Here is a 15357-nt window from a genome sequence, read left to right as displayed (position 1 = left end):
CAACTGCGATTGAGGCGAAAAAGGGCAGAGTGGAAAAGTCAAAGGGCAGGGCACTGCGCCCTCTTAAATGTGCCTGGGGGAACACTAGGTACTATATACAACAACTGACTAATGCAGCTAGGTGTCACCATCGTGAGGTGAAATGCCTCAACCATATCCAGGACAGTCGTCTTCAGTTGGTTGATAACATTTGGTGTTCTTCCAAGGTCAGTAGAAACTGATAACAAATTTGAAATGGTAAAAGCTGCAAAGACTCTTCTCATTTTGTGAGTTTGTGTCAATCTTTTCAACTGCTCTCCTCCTTCAGGCAGTCAATGAAAGACTTTGTGCTTCTGCAAATGATAATGCCCTGAAAAATAGTGTTACCCTTACAGTAGTACATTTGCATTTCTCTTCTGAGTAACATTAATAAGACCATTCTTCATGATCCCTGCTGTGGTACTGCTTGAATATTGCTAAAAGTGATGTATAACCTGACTCACTGCTTCAGAATTTAGATATTTACTGAAAACAAAATTAAAAAACACATTTTATACTACAATATGTCCAGGGCCCTAATTCTAGAAACCTTCGTAGCCCTAGGTATTCTTAACTTTGATCGTAGCCAATTTGTAATGCTTAAGAAGTTCGTAGCGCTACGAATGTTTTGAGAATAGCTAGGCTGTTGTCCAAAACTGTAACCGCCTTAGAATCTTGTTGCTTCTTTTAATTTGGATAGAAGGTCACTTTAAAGAGACCTTAATACCAAGGTACCCATGTGTACTGTATACAAGTACTATGTATCATGTTATTGCTGATACTATCATTCTAATAAATCTCCCATATGCTGGTAGTGTCATATTATTTTCAGGACATTAAATTTATAGCCACAGTAGTAGTTTTTCAAGATTGTCTCTTAGAAGTCTTGATTGAGTGACATCTTGATAACAGCTGACATTCTGCAGGTTGAAATTGAATGTGTCGGTGTAAGAGTGTGTATCAAATTACAAAAATGTTTCTAGCACGGGTGGGGTTCGAACCCACGCGGACATACGTCCATTGGATCTTAAGTCCAACGCCTTAACCACTCGGCCACCGTGCTTCCGGTAGGGGAGAGTGATAAATAGTGGTTTTGTTGTAGATGAGTAGTAGCCCGGTAACGGTATTTAAGTTTTGACGTGATGTCAAGGGACTGTGTTGTGATGATTTACAAAATGTGTACCGGTGACTTTGACAAAAATCACAGGCCAATCACAGACTTTTAGTTTGCACTATACATTTTACCATAACTCCGCACTGCGTTCTCAGCGTCGCAACACTGAGCGCTGAAGTAAATGCGCTGCAAAGAGCTCGCCTGACATTTCGTAAACTGAATCAAACAAATGGTTACCAACATGGCGGCATCGTTTAGTGAATGGACAGGGAGCAGAGACATCATCGATGATTAGCTCATAAAGCTGATTTGTATACCCGAGAACATATTTATCATCGATTAGATACAAGCTAACGGACCTAGTGCAACCAAACGGATTCGTCTAACGGATATCTGCTTGATCAGACTGATGTCTGCTTCAAATGTTATTTTGACAAGATCCAACACAGCAACAGACAATCACTAATGTTCAGCCTCATGGGAAACTGCGTATCCTGTATCAAGAAACGGCGTGAACCCAAAAGGTATTTATTTAAATATTACAGTTTGAAACACGACCAGGATGTAATGTAAAACTTATTGCTTATTGAAAATAATTAGAAGTCTGATCCATTGGGAGATGCCCATCAACCCACACAGTAGCAAGTTCAGGTTCACAGGTCATTAATTGTTTCCTTCCCTATCAACCTACTGTAAAATAAATACTCAAATAGTCACACTCAATTATTTGAGGTTAATGTATGATATAAATAAATGTATTATTGTACAAAATGCATAAGAAACTTGGAATGGCGATAACTGTAACACTAACCATGCTAATAGTTAGTTGTGAAAAAACATCTCTACTGCCATGATCTCCCCCCCCCCTCCCCCTATCTTGATAAAGTTTGTTTCATTAATTTTATGAATGTCGGAGTAATTTTGTAACTACTGCTAAAATATGGCAATAACTGTTCTCTAGCCATTACAGCATCCTGTGCGTCTTGAGAGAAGAGGCTGAGTCAGTGGGCCTGTATGTTTGGTTACTTCTCCGAATCAATAACCAACATGGTCCTCTAAACCCAGCCTATATTTGTTCATGCAATAACAGAAATCTCTTAAAAATGATAGTTGATATCACAGATGGGCTCGTACACTTAATAGTGTTAAGCACAAAATGGATATTTCTGGCTGGTATTGATGTGTGCAATGTTACACTCAAACAAATAAGTCTCACGAATGATCGTATCACAATCATTGATTACTTGTGATTAAATAAACATGATCATTGTGTCCAATGTTTTAGGCCAATCACACTGGCTTTCTTGGGTCTTGATTGCGCTGGCAAAACAACAACAACGAAAGTACTGATTGGAGGTGAGATGACTGAATGAAAGTTTTGGAAGTAAAAGTGACCATTATGTTAAGTTCAGTGTTTATTCATGTCTTTTACTTTATTGTTCTGGTGGATGATATTTACTAATGTTTAGAGATCCTGGTGATATGCTTGATTCTATTATGGAACTGGACCATGTTCTGTTGCACTCTGCTAATATACATTGTAGATGCAGAATTCACCTTTTTCTTCAAAATCAAAATATTGACGTAAAAAATTTCAGATAATATTATTGTATTACATGTAAATTCTTTTCAAATAGTTGATCATATGCATAATATCAAACGTATATGATTTATTTTTATCTATGAGTTTGCCAAAATCCAAATCTTAGATTCATTTATAACTGTTCATCAGATTATGTCTAATATACATGGCATTATTTTGATGATATATGCAATTAAATTCAATGTAAGTGGAGAGATACAGTGATCAGTTAAAACATGATTAATATTCCGAACATCTCATTCACAGAACCATTTGATAAAGATGTGGCGCCAACAGTCGGTTTCAACTCTGAAAAGTTCGTGTTTAACCAGTTCGACATCACAATGTATGACCTTGGGGGCGGTCCACAGATTCGGGCCATGTGGACGACATATCTCCCTGAGGTGTATGGAGTGGTGTACATGATAGACTCAACTGCCGGCGAGCGCCTTGAGGAAGTGAAGGAAAGTTTTCAGAAACTGATAGAAAATTACCATGTATCAGGGAAACCAGTATTGGTGTAAGTATTTAGTAGCAGTACTGTTTATTGTCTTGTTATGAAATGCCTGCACTGTATGTTAAATGGTGTTTGTTACAAAAGTTCGAGCAATAATTTCTAAGGAAGGATGGCAATATATGGATGAACAACTTCTCTATTGCTATGAGAGTGACGTTTCAGTGTAGGTTCTAATGCCGTTATCACCGAAACATTGCTCTCATAGCAATAAAAAAGTTGTTCGTCCTTATATCATCATCCTTCCTTACTATTCCAACTTCTAAATGCCTCTCAACTCTCAAGGAAGCAATAATTTCTAATTCTGTGTACTGCTTTTGTCAGTTTGCCTGAGATTGTAAGTGAGGATTCTTCTTCATCAGCCTATGCTTGTACTTACCTACTTACATAATCTTTTTTTGATACTCTAATGGTCACAGGCCCATAGTACATTCACAACATTTAAGACTGAGTAGCAGTAAAGCATATGTCAAATGTTTACATGTTACAAATTTAAAGCAGATTGCCTGTGCATAAATGCAAAATAGATATGCACTGATAGGTTCTGTAATTCAGCTATGTTTTCACTGTTAATGACATAGTCGTTTTTGTATCATTTGGATTTCCACAATAGTAGGATGTTAAATATTTCTTTCTAAGGTTTTCATAGGCGGGGTAGATACAATGAACATGGTATTCATCTTCTACAGCATTAACGTTACAGAGGCTACAAATTCTATGGTTAAGATGAATATTAATTTAATGCCCAGTTTCAATAAACAACTCATAAAGCAACACAGAATTTCTTTAAAGTGATTTTGGATGAATAATATTCTTGGTATAGTTCAGATTTCCAATGTCTGTAATGCAGACATTTATAGGATAGATACCGGTAGATTGATTCAAGCCATGTTTGTTGATAGATATCTTTCATTCTTTGGGTCAGTGATGTAAGGCTGCTTCTAAATAAAAATAGTTACTAGTTTCAGTTAACCAGGTGCCAGTTAACTGCCCATAGCTCCATCTCCTTGTGGTTGCCATGGGGGCCGTATGTCTATTGCAAGATTTTAGTAGTCGTAATATCTACAATTTTGTCAAACATTGAAGTTAGACAATGTTGAAAAAACCTAAGCCGGGCACAAAATATTTTGGAATTGAAGGTTCATGGAATATCCACATAGGCATCACATGGCTACCGCACCATCATACCTCTGTAAGATATCAGAAGATATCCATAAGATCTCAGTAGTATTTCTGTTCAGCCTCCATGCAGAGTTTTGCCTTGGTCTGTCCCCAAGGAAATCACACGATGTCTGTAGATGGTGTGGACGCAAACATTGTGTCAAGCATGATGCCTAGTGAAAAATCCTGAAAATCCTAGACTATGTTATGTGATAAAGATCTTGATTGCAGTGAGTTTATGCTGTTGGCAAATGGACAGTACCATCAATGAAAGTTGATGCATCCTTAGCAAATGGGCAAGATGTTTAGTATTAAGGGTTTCAGATCAGGAGTGGATCGTGAAACTGGTGACAAGTACTTTTTGACTTCACCATATGAAAGCATGTATCATCTAGTTGCAAACGTTACTATGGTTACAGCCCAGTGTTGACATGATCTTCTTTCCAGACTGGCCAACAAGCAGGACAAGGAAGATGCTGTGGATGAGGTGGACATCTGTGAACAGCTCGATCTCTCCACCTGGGTTAACCTGCACAAGACTCCTTGTAGAATTGTAGGTCACACCATCTTGTAGTATCCCATGTTTTACTTGTTGTAAGGGGTGGTGGGGTTGTCTAGTGGTTAAAGCATTGGCTCGTCATGCCGAAAACATGGGTACAATGAGTGAAGCCCATTTCTGGTATCTCCATTCGTGATATTTCTTGAATATTGCTGAAAGTGATGTAAAAATATGCTCACTCATTCACCTTATTCGTGGTTGTTAATAGATCAGGGCTCTAGATCTGTTTGTATTTGTGTAAATACATAATTAAAAATTTGCAAAATGAAAGTTTTGCATTTATCTGCTAATAATAATATATATAATACATTGATTGTGACATTTTGACTTTAATTGAAATAAATGAGCCTATTTCTGATGTCCTCAATGTACTAAATCACAACAGTGATATACATGTCCAGTCATCAATACAGAAAACATTGCACCATTATTCATAGGAGTAGGTTATGTGAGGTTCCTGTCTAATAAAGAGTAATTAAAGGTTTGTAGAGAACGTTGAAGAATGCATGTATGCAATATGAAAAGGATACTTTGGGTAATTGAACATTGTCTTGTTTTGGTGGGGGTTGAAATATGTATGTAGCCAACTCAAATTATTTGTATTGTGGTGATTTATATATCCCTGACCTCTAAGGTTGGGATATGCTAGTATTGTTACACCAAGGAATTCCATCTCACACAAGACAATTCTATTGGATTGCTTTCAAATTTGAGTTAAGCCCCATGTTTATTAGAACGACAGATACTGTGTATGTTTTGATGACATTTTAATTTTTAAAGAATTATGGCAGTTTTCAGTTTGAGGGACTACCTTCTTTATCCAAAAGTGCAGCTCAGATTTTGGTATTGATATGTTATTAGTTTAAGAATTTCAGCAATTACTGGAACTTTTGTGGCATGTTTATATTTAAAAATTATGATCAATACTCCTGATATGCCTTTTAATCACCTAGGTTTGTTTAGACATGACATGGTTAAACATGAATGATCTGAATGACAGCTCATTCAGTGAGACAAGATACCTATGGTTGTAAAATGTAACTCCTGAACTGGTTTTGTGTAGGAATCCTGTTCAGCTATCAGGGGCACGGGAAGAAAGATGGATCCGGCAATTAAAGAGGGCATGCAGTGGCTGTGTGACATGATTGAGAAGAACTTTGACTCCCTAAAGACCAGGGTAGACAGGGATATGGCCGTGGAAAAGGAAAAGGAAAAAGTAGAGGCAGCGGCTAGGAGAGAACGTGTTCGAAAAATACGGGAAGAGAGGTAAGTCAACCCTCCACCACTGTCGAGGTATTTGTCAGCTGAAATCTTTGTGCTTTCTGTAAGCTGTTGTTTGACTGTAGTTCAATTTCTAATTTCCGTGCTTGATGCGTGATTCAATGTTATTCGAGGTAAAAAAGTATTACCATGAAGCACCAGAAGAGTTCGGAATTCCCAGTGGTGTACATTAAAAATAATACATCACCTGTAAGCGGGGTACATTGAAAATAATAGAATAGCGTTTAGCCAGTCAGAAAGCGACATTCATGTGTGAGGTAAGATAAAGTGTATTGTAACATGCCACCTGGTAATGTCAGAGGTTGATGAACCCTGGGTCTTGTTGGCACTAGAGAAGTGTTTGTGCCTTTTCATGGTAGACATGGAATAATATGAAACTACATCCATCACTAACTGAATTGTGTCTGCTGCAGGGAACGCAAGGAGGAAGAGGAGAGGAAGAGGCTGGGCATTGAAAAGGAGGAGAGTGAAGAGGAAGACTTCATCGATGGAGATCCCTTCAAACGTGTCGATGTAGAAAAACTCAAGGAAAAGGTATTGTAATCACTGTTTATGAAATAACAGCTTTTTTCAATAATACTCTAAATGAGGATTGTTTTTCACTTCCATGGCCCTTGTTGTTTTAAGCTTCTGTGCATTTTCAAACAGAGAAGATAAAATATAACTGCCATTATGGCACACATTGTGTTTCTGGACATCTATATTCTCAAACAAATCACTCATTATGTGAACAACATAAGCAGTTTCAACTCAATCACTTTCCATACTTTGAGTTTTAGGTGAAAAAAGTTAGTCATAAAACCCATAGTGCTGCTGTACAAAGTAAATCTAGTATATGACAGTCATAAGTCCATGACTTATTTGAAATATATAATAGTATTAGTCCACATTGTAAGACTGAAATGTACTGAAAATGGAGCTAAGCAGGGGTTAAAAAGATCACATTGCCTGACGCCTTGGACAAGTCAGTTTTCATTTTGGGCAATCAGATAATGGTATCTTACTTTCCCTGGCTACTATTTAATTTCCGCTTATGGTTTCAAACTGCATATAACTTGGATTTAATTTCATATCTGCTCAAATGTAGCTATTAAATTTTGCAGTGATAATAAAAAGTAGGGTTGTCTTTCTTGGCTGTTTATCACTTTTCGATAAATAGTCCAGTAAACATTAAGATCAAATGTTGATTTATTCTTTCATAATGCCATCATCATGATTATGTCATAAAAATCAGGGCAAATGGAAAATTAGTCAGGACAAGATACTTTCTCAAAGTCACTTCCCCGTGTTTTAAACCCCAGCTAAGTACCAAGTTCATGCTCCTAGACACAAGGTTTTGACTTAGACTGAGATTGCTTTGTGACGTATACATATGATCATACACAGTACAAGCTGATCATGTTGACATGATAATGCTTTAAAAGGAAGTTGTGATACAAGAGCCTTTTGAAATAACACCAGTGGAAAGTATGCAGTGTCCTGCAATGTATGGTATACTTGTGTTGTTTTTTCTGAAATAAATGCAGCCAATTTCATCCTAATTGCACTTAACCAGATGGTGTAGCTTAACTGTTAAAGGGTTATCACTCGAAGACCTGGAATCGATTTCCCATATGGGTACAATATGTGAAGCTTGAATGTGTGCTTGAATATTGCTAAAAGTAGCATAAAACTTTACTTAATCATGCATAAAAATGATCAGTTTAATGTTGGCTCAGAGGCAGACATTGACACTTGCCCTCTAGCATATAGTTGTGAAGGGGACCCAAGGCTTGTAGCATTAAAGCTTGTGGGAAGTGTTTGTTATCACTGTTAGATCTAGTAAATTTTTTCAAGTTAATTTGCTAACATATCTTTTCTATTATTAAAGGAATCTCAGCTGAAATCTGAGAGACGGATCTAGAGTCAACAGACTGGTTTTGTTGTTGCTAGCTGTGTTGATGTTTGCGATTGATTGCTACTCAGTCTATATAGTTTCGTGCTGCCTATGTAGTCCTATATCATGCAGTGTGTATTAGCAAGAGTTGTCTGTACTGGCCACCTACCACATAAACACTCTTCAACAATGATCCATTTGGAGTTATGGATTGTGAGTGAATACAAAATGCCTTTGCAAAGAAGTCAAAGTGTGGTTTGAATCCCAGATGGGACTTAACCTGGCAAAAGCACCAGAAATGGGACTGAAAATGTGTAATCTCAAATATGACTTATGCTACATAAGCCAGGTATGTTGGCAAAGTCTGCTTTTAGCCATCATAAGTATTACAAAATTCTGAAAAGGTTATGCTAAGGCTTTATGACTTGATTGTGTGTCATCTCATCTGATGATGTGGATGATTGCTGTCTACATGTACAATATTGATATTTGTTTAGATCAGACTTGATTACTTTCACATAGCTGGAATATTGCTCAGTGGCGTGTTAGACAGCAATCACAACTCTTCACAGGATCATCATGTCTGCCATCTTATGTTCATAATTCATGGGATTGGCATGAAGTCAAATACTGATGAATCTGTTCTCTAGTCAGTTGTTTCCAAGGTGTTGTGTGACATGACTGGGTGTAATAGACTGTGTTGATGGAGAACAAGATACACCATAAGAATGTAGTGACATTCCAGGATCAAAAAGGACTGCCAGTATGTTCCTTAATCAGTTGTTTCTTGCATGTTTTTGTGGGACAATTCTGATACTGTGTAATAGGCAGTATAAACATACTACAATGAAGGTAAATAATGAAGGAAAACAGGCACCTCTAGACCAAATGAGGATCCAGGATGGAAAAGGTCCCAGCTCTGTGTTGCATGTCCAGATGGTCAGACTCAAAGACCCTGTGGATCGTGTGCCATTGGATGCCCTGATGACTTGGACCTCAGTCACAGCACCATCTTTGATACACACTCTCACTGTGTGATTAGCGTACTTGTATTCATACCTGTCTACTTTGTTTCAGGATATGTCACATTAGCACTGTGCTATGATGGAAATGTACATTTGACTGGAGGGGTTTATTATAGTTTGAATAAATGAATGTCAGGTTATGCATAATCATGATAGACTGATGTTGATCCAGGTTTGAATTGCTATTCAGTAACCCTTGCTTGTTGTAAGAAGCGTCTAACGGGAACATTTGGTCAGGCTTGATGACTTGGTTGACACATGTCATCATATCCTTATCCAACAACAATGAAACATAATCATGATACTGATGTTTTGTATTTCATAGCTGAGATAAAGAGTTTGATCTTTTTTGTAGTTGTTAGTACAATGCAAATAGTGATTATTGGATAAAAGATATCAGTTGTTACATGAGTATCAGTTTGATATTCAGATAATTTCACAAGGGACATAAGCTTGATATTAAATGCAAGTGGTAATATTTAATTTAAAGAGTTATATTTAATTTGAAGAGGACTCAAGGAAAGAGAAACTTGTTGTGCACTATTTCAAAAGGTTTAACCAATGTAATGTTGTTTTGCGCACCATACTTAAGAAAACAGATCATGCCTCATGACTCAGATTGTGTGTGCCCAGGAACCATTATGTTACAGAGAAAAAGAATATTTACCAGTAACCTGTTGTTAATGAGTCAACAGATCCATTTGTCTCACTGTTGTTAAACGTTTAGATTAAAGCAATGTTATTGTTATTTGTGCTGTTATCGAGGTAAATGTGAACTCCATAACTCATTATTCACCACACATGCTGTTTAGACACATGTGTTAATGTTTTACGGAACCATCTTCATTCATTACTCCTGTTTCTGCTGTGGACACAAAACATCTCGCAATGATTATTGTTGCTTACAAATAATATCGGTCAGTACATGACTCTTGTATGCTCAAAATGTATGTTTTAGAGTACTTGTTATTTCAGATCATATCTGATAATAGGTCCAATCTGTTACCCTTTCATGGATAAAAAATAGCTCAGAAAAGTCAAAGGTCACAAACTGTCATTCATACTACCTTTGATGTTGTTTATTTCTGACTATTATCTTGATGTTCCAGGAAGCCAAGATGAAGGAGGAGAAGAGACGTCTTAAAGAGCTGAAGGCTAAAGGTGAAGGTGACACTACACTGACAAGAACTGATGACCTGGAAGAAGCAGATTATCTCAGAACACCTCTTTCAAACCGCCCATATGGGTTAACTCCCCTTGGTGACAAAGCTGCAGAAGATAGTGATGAATTAGTGAGTCCGTCCACAAACAGATCACGCCGAGTCTTGCCCCCACTGCAGCAACCTTTGGGAACAAAATTTATGGATGACAGTGGTGTCAATAAGAAGAAGAAAAAGAAAGTTAAGCAAAAGAATGCCTATTCTGAAAACGCAGAGTACGGAAGTGAATATTCTGCAACAGGAGAAGAAACAGCCAGGCTGGCTGAATCACAAAAGACATTGAGGTCGGTTTCGAAAATCTCAGTGACGGCCAAATCCTTCGGAGATGAAAATGGAGATGATATTCGTACATCTAGTCGTAAGTTAACTCCCCGACATGGCGAGGAAGGAGCATATACCCCAAAAGAAACAAAACGAAAAAAGAAGAAAGTTTTAGAGGATTCGCAGCAGAGCAATGGTGGATTTGAACTGCATGATGCATCAGAGTTATCTCCCATCCCTCGTCCTCTCCCTTCACCTCACACAACTGTAGATACTGGTAGGTTAACCATCTCTCTTATTACAGCTCCTTTGGCTTCTGGTGGTGATGGGATGTAGGGAATATGACGACGGTCTTTTGTTATGTTGGAACAGTCCAAGATATTTTATACTATATTTTTTAAAGAATCCTTGACATCATCTACTCAGTGTTAGTGTCAGTGTTAGTGTCAGTGTTAGTGTCAGTGTTAGTGTCAGTGTTAGTGTATTGTCGGTATGTGACCCATGTCAGCTGAAAGTTTTCAGACATACAGTCAGGTAGGTTACCATGGTTACCCACTTACAGACTGTGTGTTCTTTCTTTCTTTCTTTGTTTTTGTCCAGAGGTGGCAGCTTGTAGACTTTAGGCTGAATAGTGCTTCACGATTATGATGAGCTGTGAGCATTTTATGATTATGAAAATGTAACTTACAGAGCAAGAGCGAGGACATTTGTAATATAGGTCAGTTTGTTATCAGTGTGTAATGAATTACCACTAGTCACTGATTACACTAGCATACTGTAGGGTGCTCATTTAGGTAGAAAAGTGTAGTGGGTGACTGCGTGAGTGCATCAAGTTTTACACCGCACTCCGCAATATTCCAGTTATATGGCAGCAGTCTGTAAATAACTGAGGCTGTATCAGATAATCCAGCAATCAGCAGCATGAGCATTGATCTGCGCAATATTGGGAAACGATGACGTGTCAACCAAGTCCGCGAGCCTGACCACCCGATCCTGTTAGTTGCCTCTTATGACAAGCACAGTCGCCTTTTATAGCAAGCAGGGGTTGCTGAAGGCCTATTCTACCCGGACTTTCAGGGGTAGAAAATAACTACTTTTGGAGCAGATATGAAATGATATCCAAGTTTATTTGCAGTTTGAAATCATTAATGGAAATTTTCTAGTTGCCCACATACTAGTAATATACCATTACTGCTCGAAATGAAAACTGACTTGTCGCGGGCATCAGGCTGTGGGATTTGGGAACTTCTGGGATTGCATCCACCTGATCCATCATTACCCGGACACACCAGAAATCTGTGACTGCAGATTCCAGTTCAGCTTCACTCAGATTCTGTTTCTAGGTTTTTCAGTGCTGTACCTATGCTCAAGGTTTTAGTAATTTTTACGAATGTGGTGAACATGCTAGACCTGTATCCTTTCAGGGTCCCCTCTTCCCTGATCCTACCAGTAACAATAACTGTACAAAGTAGTGTTCATTCCAAATCCATCACTCATACAGATGGTGACCATTCTGTCAGTTCTGTTTATGTTGATACTGCTTGTGCTGTATCAGTGCTTTCTATCCTAAGCTTGGCTTTTGGGTAGCCATGTGGGTTAAATAATTTGCTCGTCACACCAAAGACCTGCATATATTATGATGCTATACATTGGTTTGTGTGGTCTAGACTTGATATTTGACTCGCAGCATTAATGCCATCTTTATAAAGGTTCCATTGACTTATTTCAAATTTGCAGGAATCAAGGCGAATCAGCCAGAAAAAATCTTTCCTGAAATTGAATTGCATTCAGTATAGAAAATGTCAAAACAATTTTTCAAGCTTTGTATTAATGTGACTCCCAATGATGTTTTAGTGAAATGTGGCAATGTTTTTATGCAATGCAGCAATGTTCTGTTGACGTCATGAATATTCCGCCTGAATTCCATTAGCAATCAAGATAAATTCGGAACATTCTGACAGGAACTTCCAGGAAGTGTGGATGGGGTATAAAGCATTATTGACTCAGTCACTTTCTCATGAAAAGGCAGACAATTATTTTTCTGCTGATTCAGTTACTATGCTGAAACAATACAGTGTTACTAACACCACTTGTTACATCATTTGAAGGTATTGATAATGGATCTGACACAGAGATTAAGAAAATGAAGAAAAAGAAGAAGCCTAAGAAAAACCAGCTTTCCCCACTTCAAAATGACCTTGATCTCTCACCCTCAACAAGGGCAGACTACTCCAGTCGTAACTACCCTTGGGACAAACCAAACAGTTACTTGGATGGATCAGATCCGGAGGAGAAACCCGCAAAGAAGGACACAAGTAGGTGGTGTTTGATGTGTGTTTTATGCTCCATTGCAATACTGAGTAGCTCCTGATGTTATGACAGTAATGAGGCTATATATTCCATTGCAGGACATTATATTGATACAAAATAGTATGTTTCATAATTTTTTTTATTTATGTTTTTAGTAAAACACAGTTTTTGTACTGTTTTTGTCAAATTTCCATTGTTATTTGTATAAGGGGTACTCTGAGAGTTTGGGTTTGAATTTTGCATGGACTTATCCCCAAGGGGTACAAGAATTTGTAGCTTACTAAGAAAATGCCATGCCAGATAGAATGTTTATTATGATTCCATGAAAATGTTATTTACTGTACTGTAGACGCAAATCAAACTGGTCTCATTGAGTAAGCTGAAGGGCAGTGGTGTTGCCTTGTGATTCACTTCTCACTCCAAAAGACCTGGTTCTGATTGCCCACTTGGGTAGAGTGTGTGAAGCCCATTTATGTTGTTACCTGCTGTGATATTGCTGGAATATTGCTAACAGTGGTGTAAAACTAAACCTCGCTCATATTGCTCGAATATTACTGAGTGCAGTTTGAAATAACAAACAAAACATATATTCACAAGTGTAGTTGTGTCATTGCCAGAGTGTTACAGAATAATTATCATGTAATTTCGTTTTCTGTTTTCAGCTGACTTTGGGCAAAAGTGGGGTTTGGTAGAAGAACTACCACAAGTTTGTGACTCAGCACTACGAATGAGACCCAACTACGATGATGACGATGATATCGTGTTGTGATGATCGTGTCGCAACAGAAGTAGCATATCTGTGATGTCCTGTATATCTTCATGTGAAAAATTACATAATCCATCCAAATATTTTTGTACAAATACATTACATGTTTTGTATATTTCATTGAGAGATTCGTCCATGATACACTGATACGTCCATGATACACTGATACGTCCATGATACACTGATACGTCCATGATACACTGATTCGTCCATGATACACTGATTCGTCCATGATACACTGATACGTCCATTGTGTTCCGATAAGTCCATGATACACCAATACTTTCATGATACACTGATACATCCATGATACATTGATACACACATGATACACTGATACACTTGTCTGTGCTGGTGACTTTCAACAAGACAAGATGTACCTTTGTAGCATCCCCACCCTTACTGAAAGCTTCCCAGGGTATCACGTTTCACTGACTGCTGGGCGTGTAAAATGTTCCAGTTTTCCTGTCCATAATTTGTTGAATATTCTCCAAGAAAAAATCATTAAATTTACTAAAGTTGATGTTTTTTAAAAGAATTGTCATGGGGAAGTTTTGTTTGAATGGGTCACACAGACTTAAGTCTTAAGTTAAAGACTAATGTTTGATGCAAGCATTCCCCGCAGCAGGTAAATACCAGTTTGTGTCTAATGTAATGTATGTGTAGTGACGTTGCGGAAAAACTGTTCAGACTGGTGTTAGAACAAAACATTTGAAATAATCTTGTTACTTTTAAAAACTAGTTTATTGAAAATGTTGGTTTTCTTGATCTTTTCATGCCAGATCTAGTTGTGGTTCCTTCAGGAAATCCAATGTACTTAAACGTTTTCAGGATAATTTATTATTTGTTGTAGTTTTTGTTGTTATATTTTATTTTGATAATCAACAGACAAGAGTGTCATTGTTTATTGATACTGGAAGCCTGCCTCAGTGGTGCATGTGTTTATTGTGCACATGTTCACCATGTCTGTGTATCATGCACATGTTCATTGTGTTCATGCATGTGTGTTCATCATGCATGTCTTTATCATATGTGTGTTCATCATGCATGTCTTTATCATGTGTTCATCATGCATGTGTTCATATGTGGGTTCATCATGCCTGTGTTCATGCGTGTGTTCATGCGTGTGTTCATGCATGTGTGCATCATTGATATGTTCATATGTGTGTTCATCATGCATGTCTTTATCATATGTGTGTTCATCATGCATGTCTTTATCATGTGTTCATCATGCATGTGTTCATACGTGGGTTCATCATGCCTGTGTTCATGCGTGTTCATCATGCGTGTTCATCATGCGTGTGTTCATGCGTGTGTTCATGCATGTGTGCATCATTGATATGTTCATATGTGTGTTCATCATGCATGTGTTCATATGTGGGTTCATCATGCCTGTGTTCATGCGTGTGTTCATGCGTGTGTTCATGCATGTGTGCATCATTGATATGTTCATATGTGTGTTCATCATGCATGTCTTTATCATATGTGTGTTCATCATGCATGTCTTTATCATGTGTTCATCATGCATGTGTTCATACGTGGGTTCATCATGCCTGTGTTCATGCGTGTTCATCATGCGTGTTCATCATGCGTGTTCATCATGCGTGTGTTCATGCATGTGTGCATCATTGATATGTTCATATGTGTGTTCATCATGCCTGTGTTCATGC

At 37.8% G+C, this 15357-nt stretch overlaps 1 protein-coding gene and 1 non-coding gene across 2 annotated transcripts; one reads left to right on the top strand and one right to left on the bottom strand.

Annotated features, from left to right (window-relative positions):
- Nucleotides 1-998: 998 nt before the first annotated feature.
- Trnal-uaa (transfer RNA leucine (anticodon UAA)) lies at nt 999-1081 on the bottom strand. Its single transcript has one exon. It is a non-coding gene; the product is annotated as a tRNA-Leu (tRNA).
- An 84-nt stretch (nt 1082-1165) lies between these two features.
- Nucleotides 1166-13770, top strand: LOC137286519 (ADP-ribosylation factor-like protein 13B). The gene is made up of 9 exons (XM_067818433.1): nt 1166-1656; nt 2418-2488; nt 2982-3234; nt 4837-4942; nt 6012-6214; nt 6643-6763; nt 10240-10888; nt 12720-12926; nt 13584-13770. Exons 1-9 carry the CDS (start codon nt 1598-1600, stop codon nt 13688-13690), a joined length of 1776 nt encoding a protein of 591 aa, XP_067674534.1. The 5' UTR covers nt 1166-1597; the 3' UTR covers nt 13691-13770.
- The last annotated feature ends 1587 nt before the right edge of the window (nt 13771-15357 follow it).

This window comes from Haliotis asinina, chromosome 6 (genome assembly GCF_037392515.1).
Source record: "Haliotis asinina isolate JCU_RB_2024 chromosome 6, JCU_Hal_asi_v2, whole genome shotgun sequence".
Taxonomy (NCBI): domain Eukaryota; kingdom Metazoa; phylum Mollusca; class Gastropoda; order Lepetellida; family Haliotidae; genus Haliotis; species Haliotis asinina.
This window is presented reverse-complemented; position numbering and strand designations above follow the sequence as displayed.

Excerpts from the sequence above, each read along its gene's own strand:
- LOC137286519 (XM_067818433.1), top strand. The coding sequence starts at position 1,598 with ATGTTCAGCCTCATGGGAAACTGCGTATCCTGTATCAAGAAACGGCGT. Across the intron at positions 4,943-6,011 it reads ACAAGACTCCTTGTAGAATT|GAATCCTGTTCAGCTATCAG; the intron begins GTAGGTCACACC and ends GGTTTTGTGTAG. Across the intron at positions 10,889-12,719 it reads TCACACAACTGTAGATACTG|GTATTGATAATGGATCTGAC; the intron begins GTAGGTTAACCA and ends CATCATTTGAAG.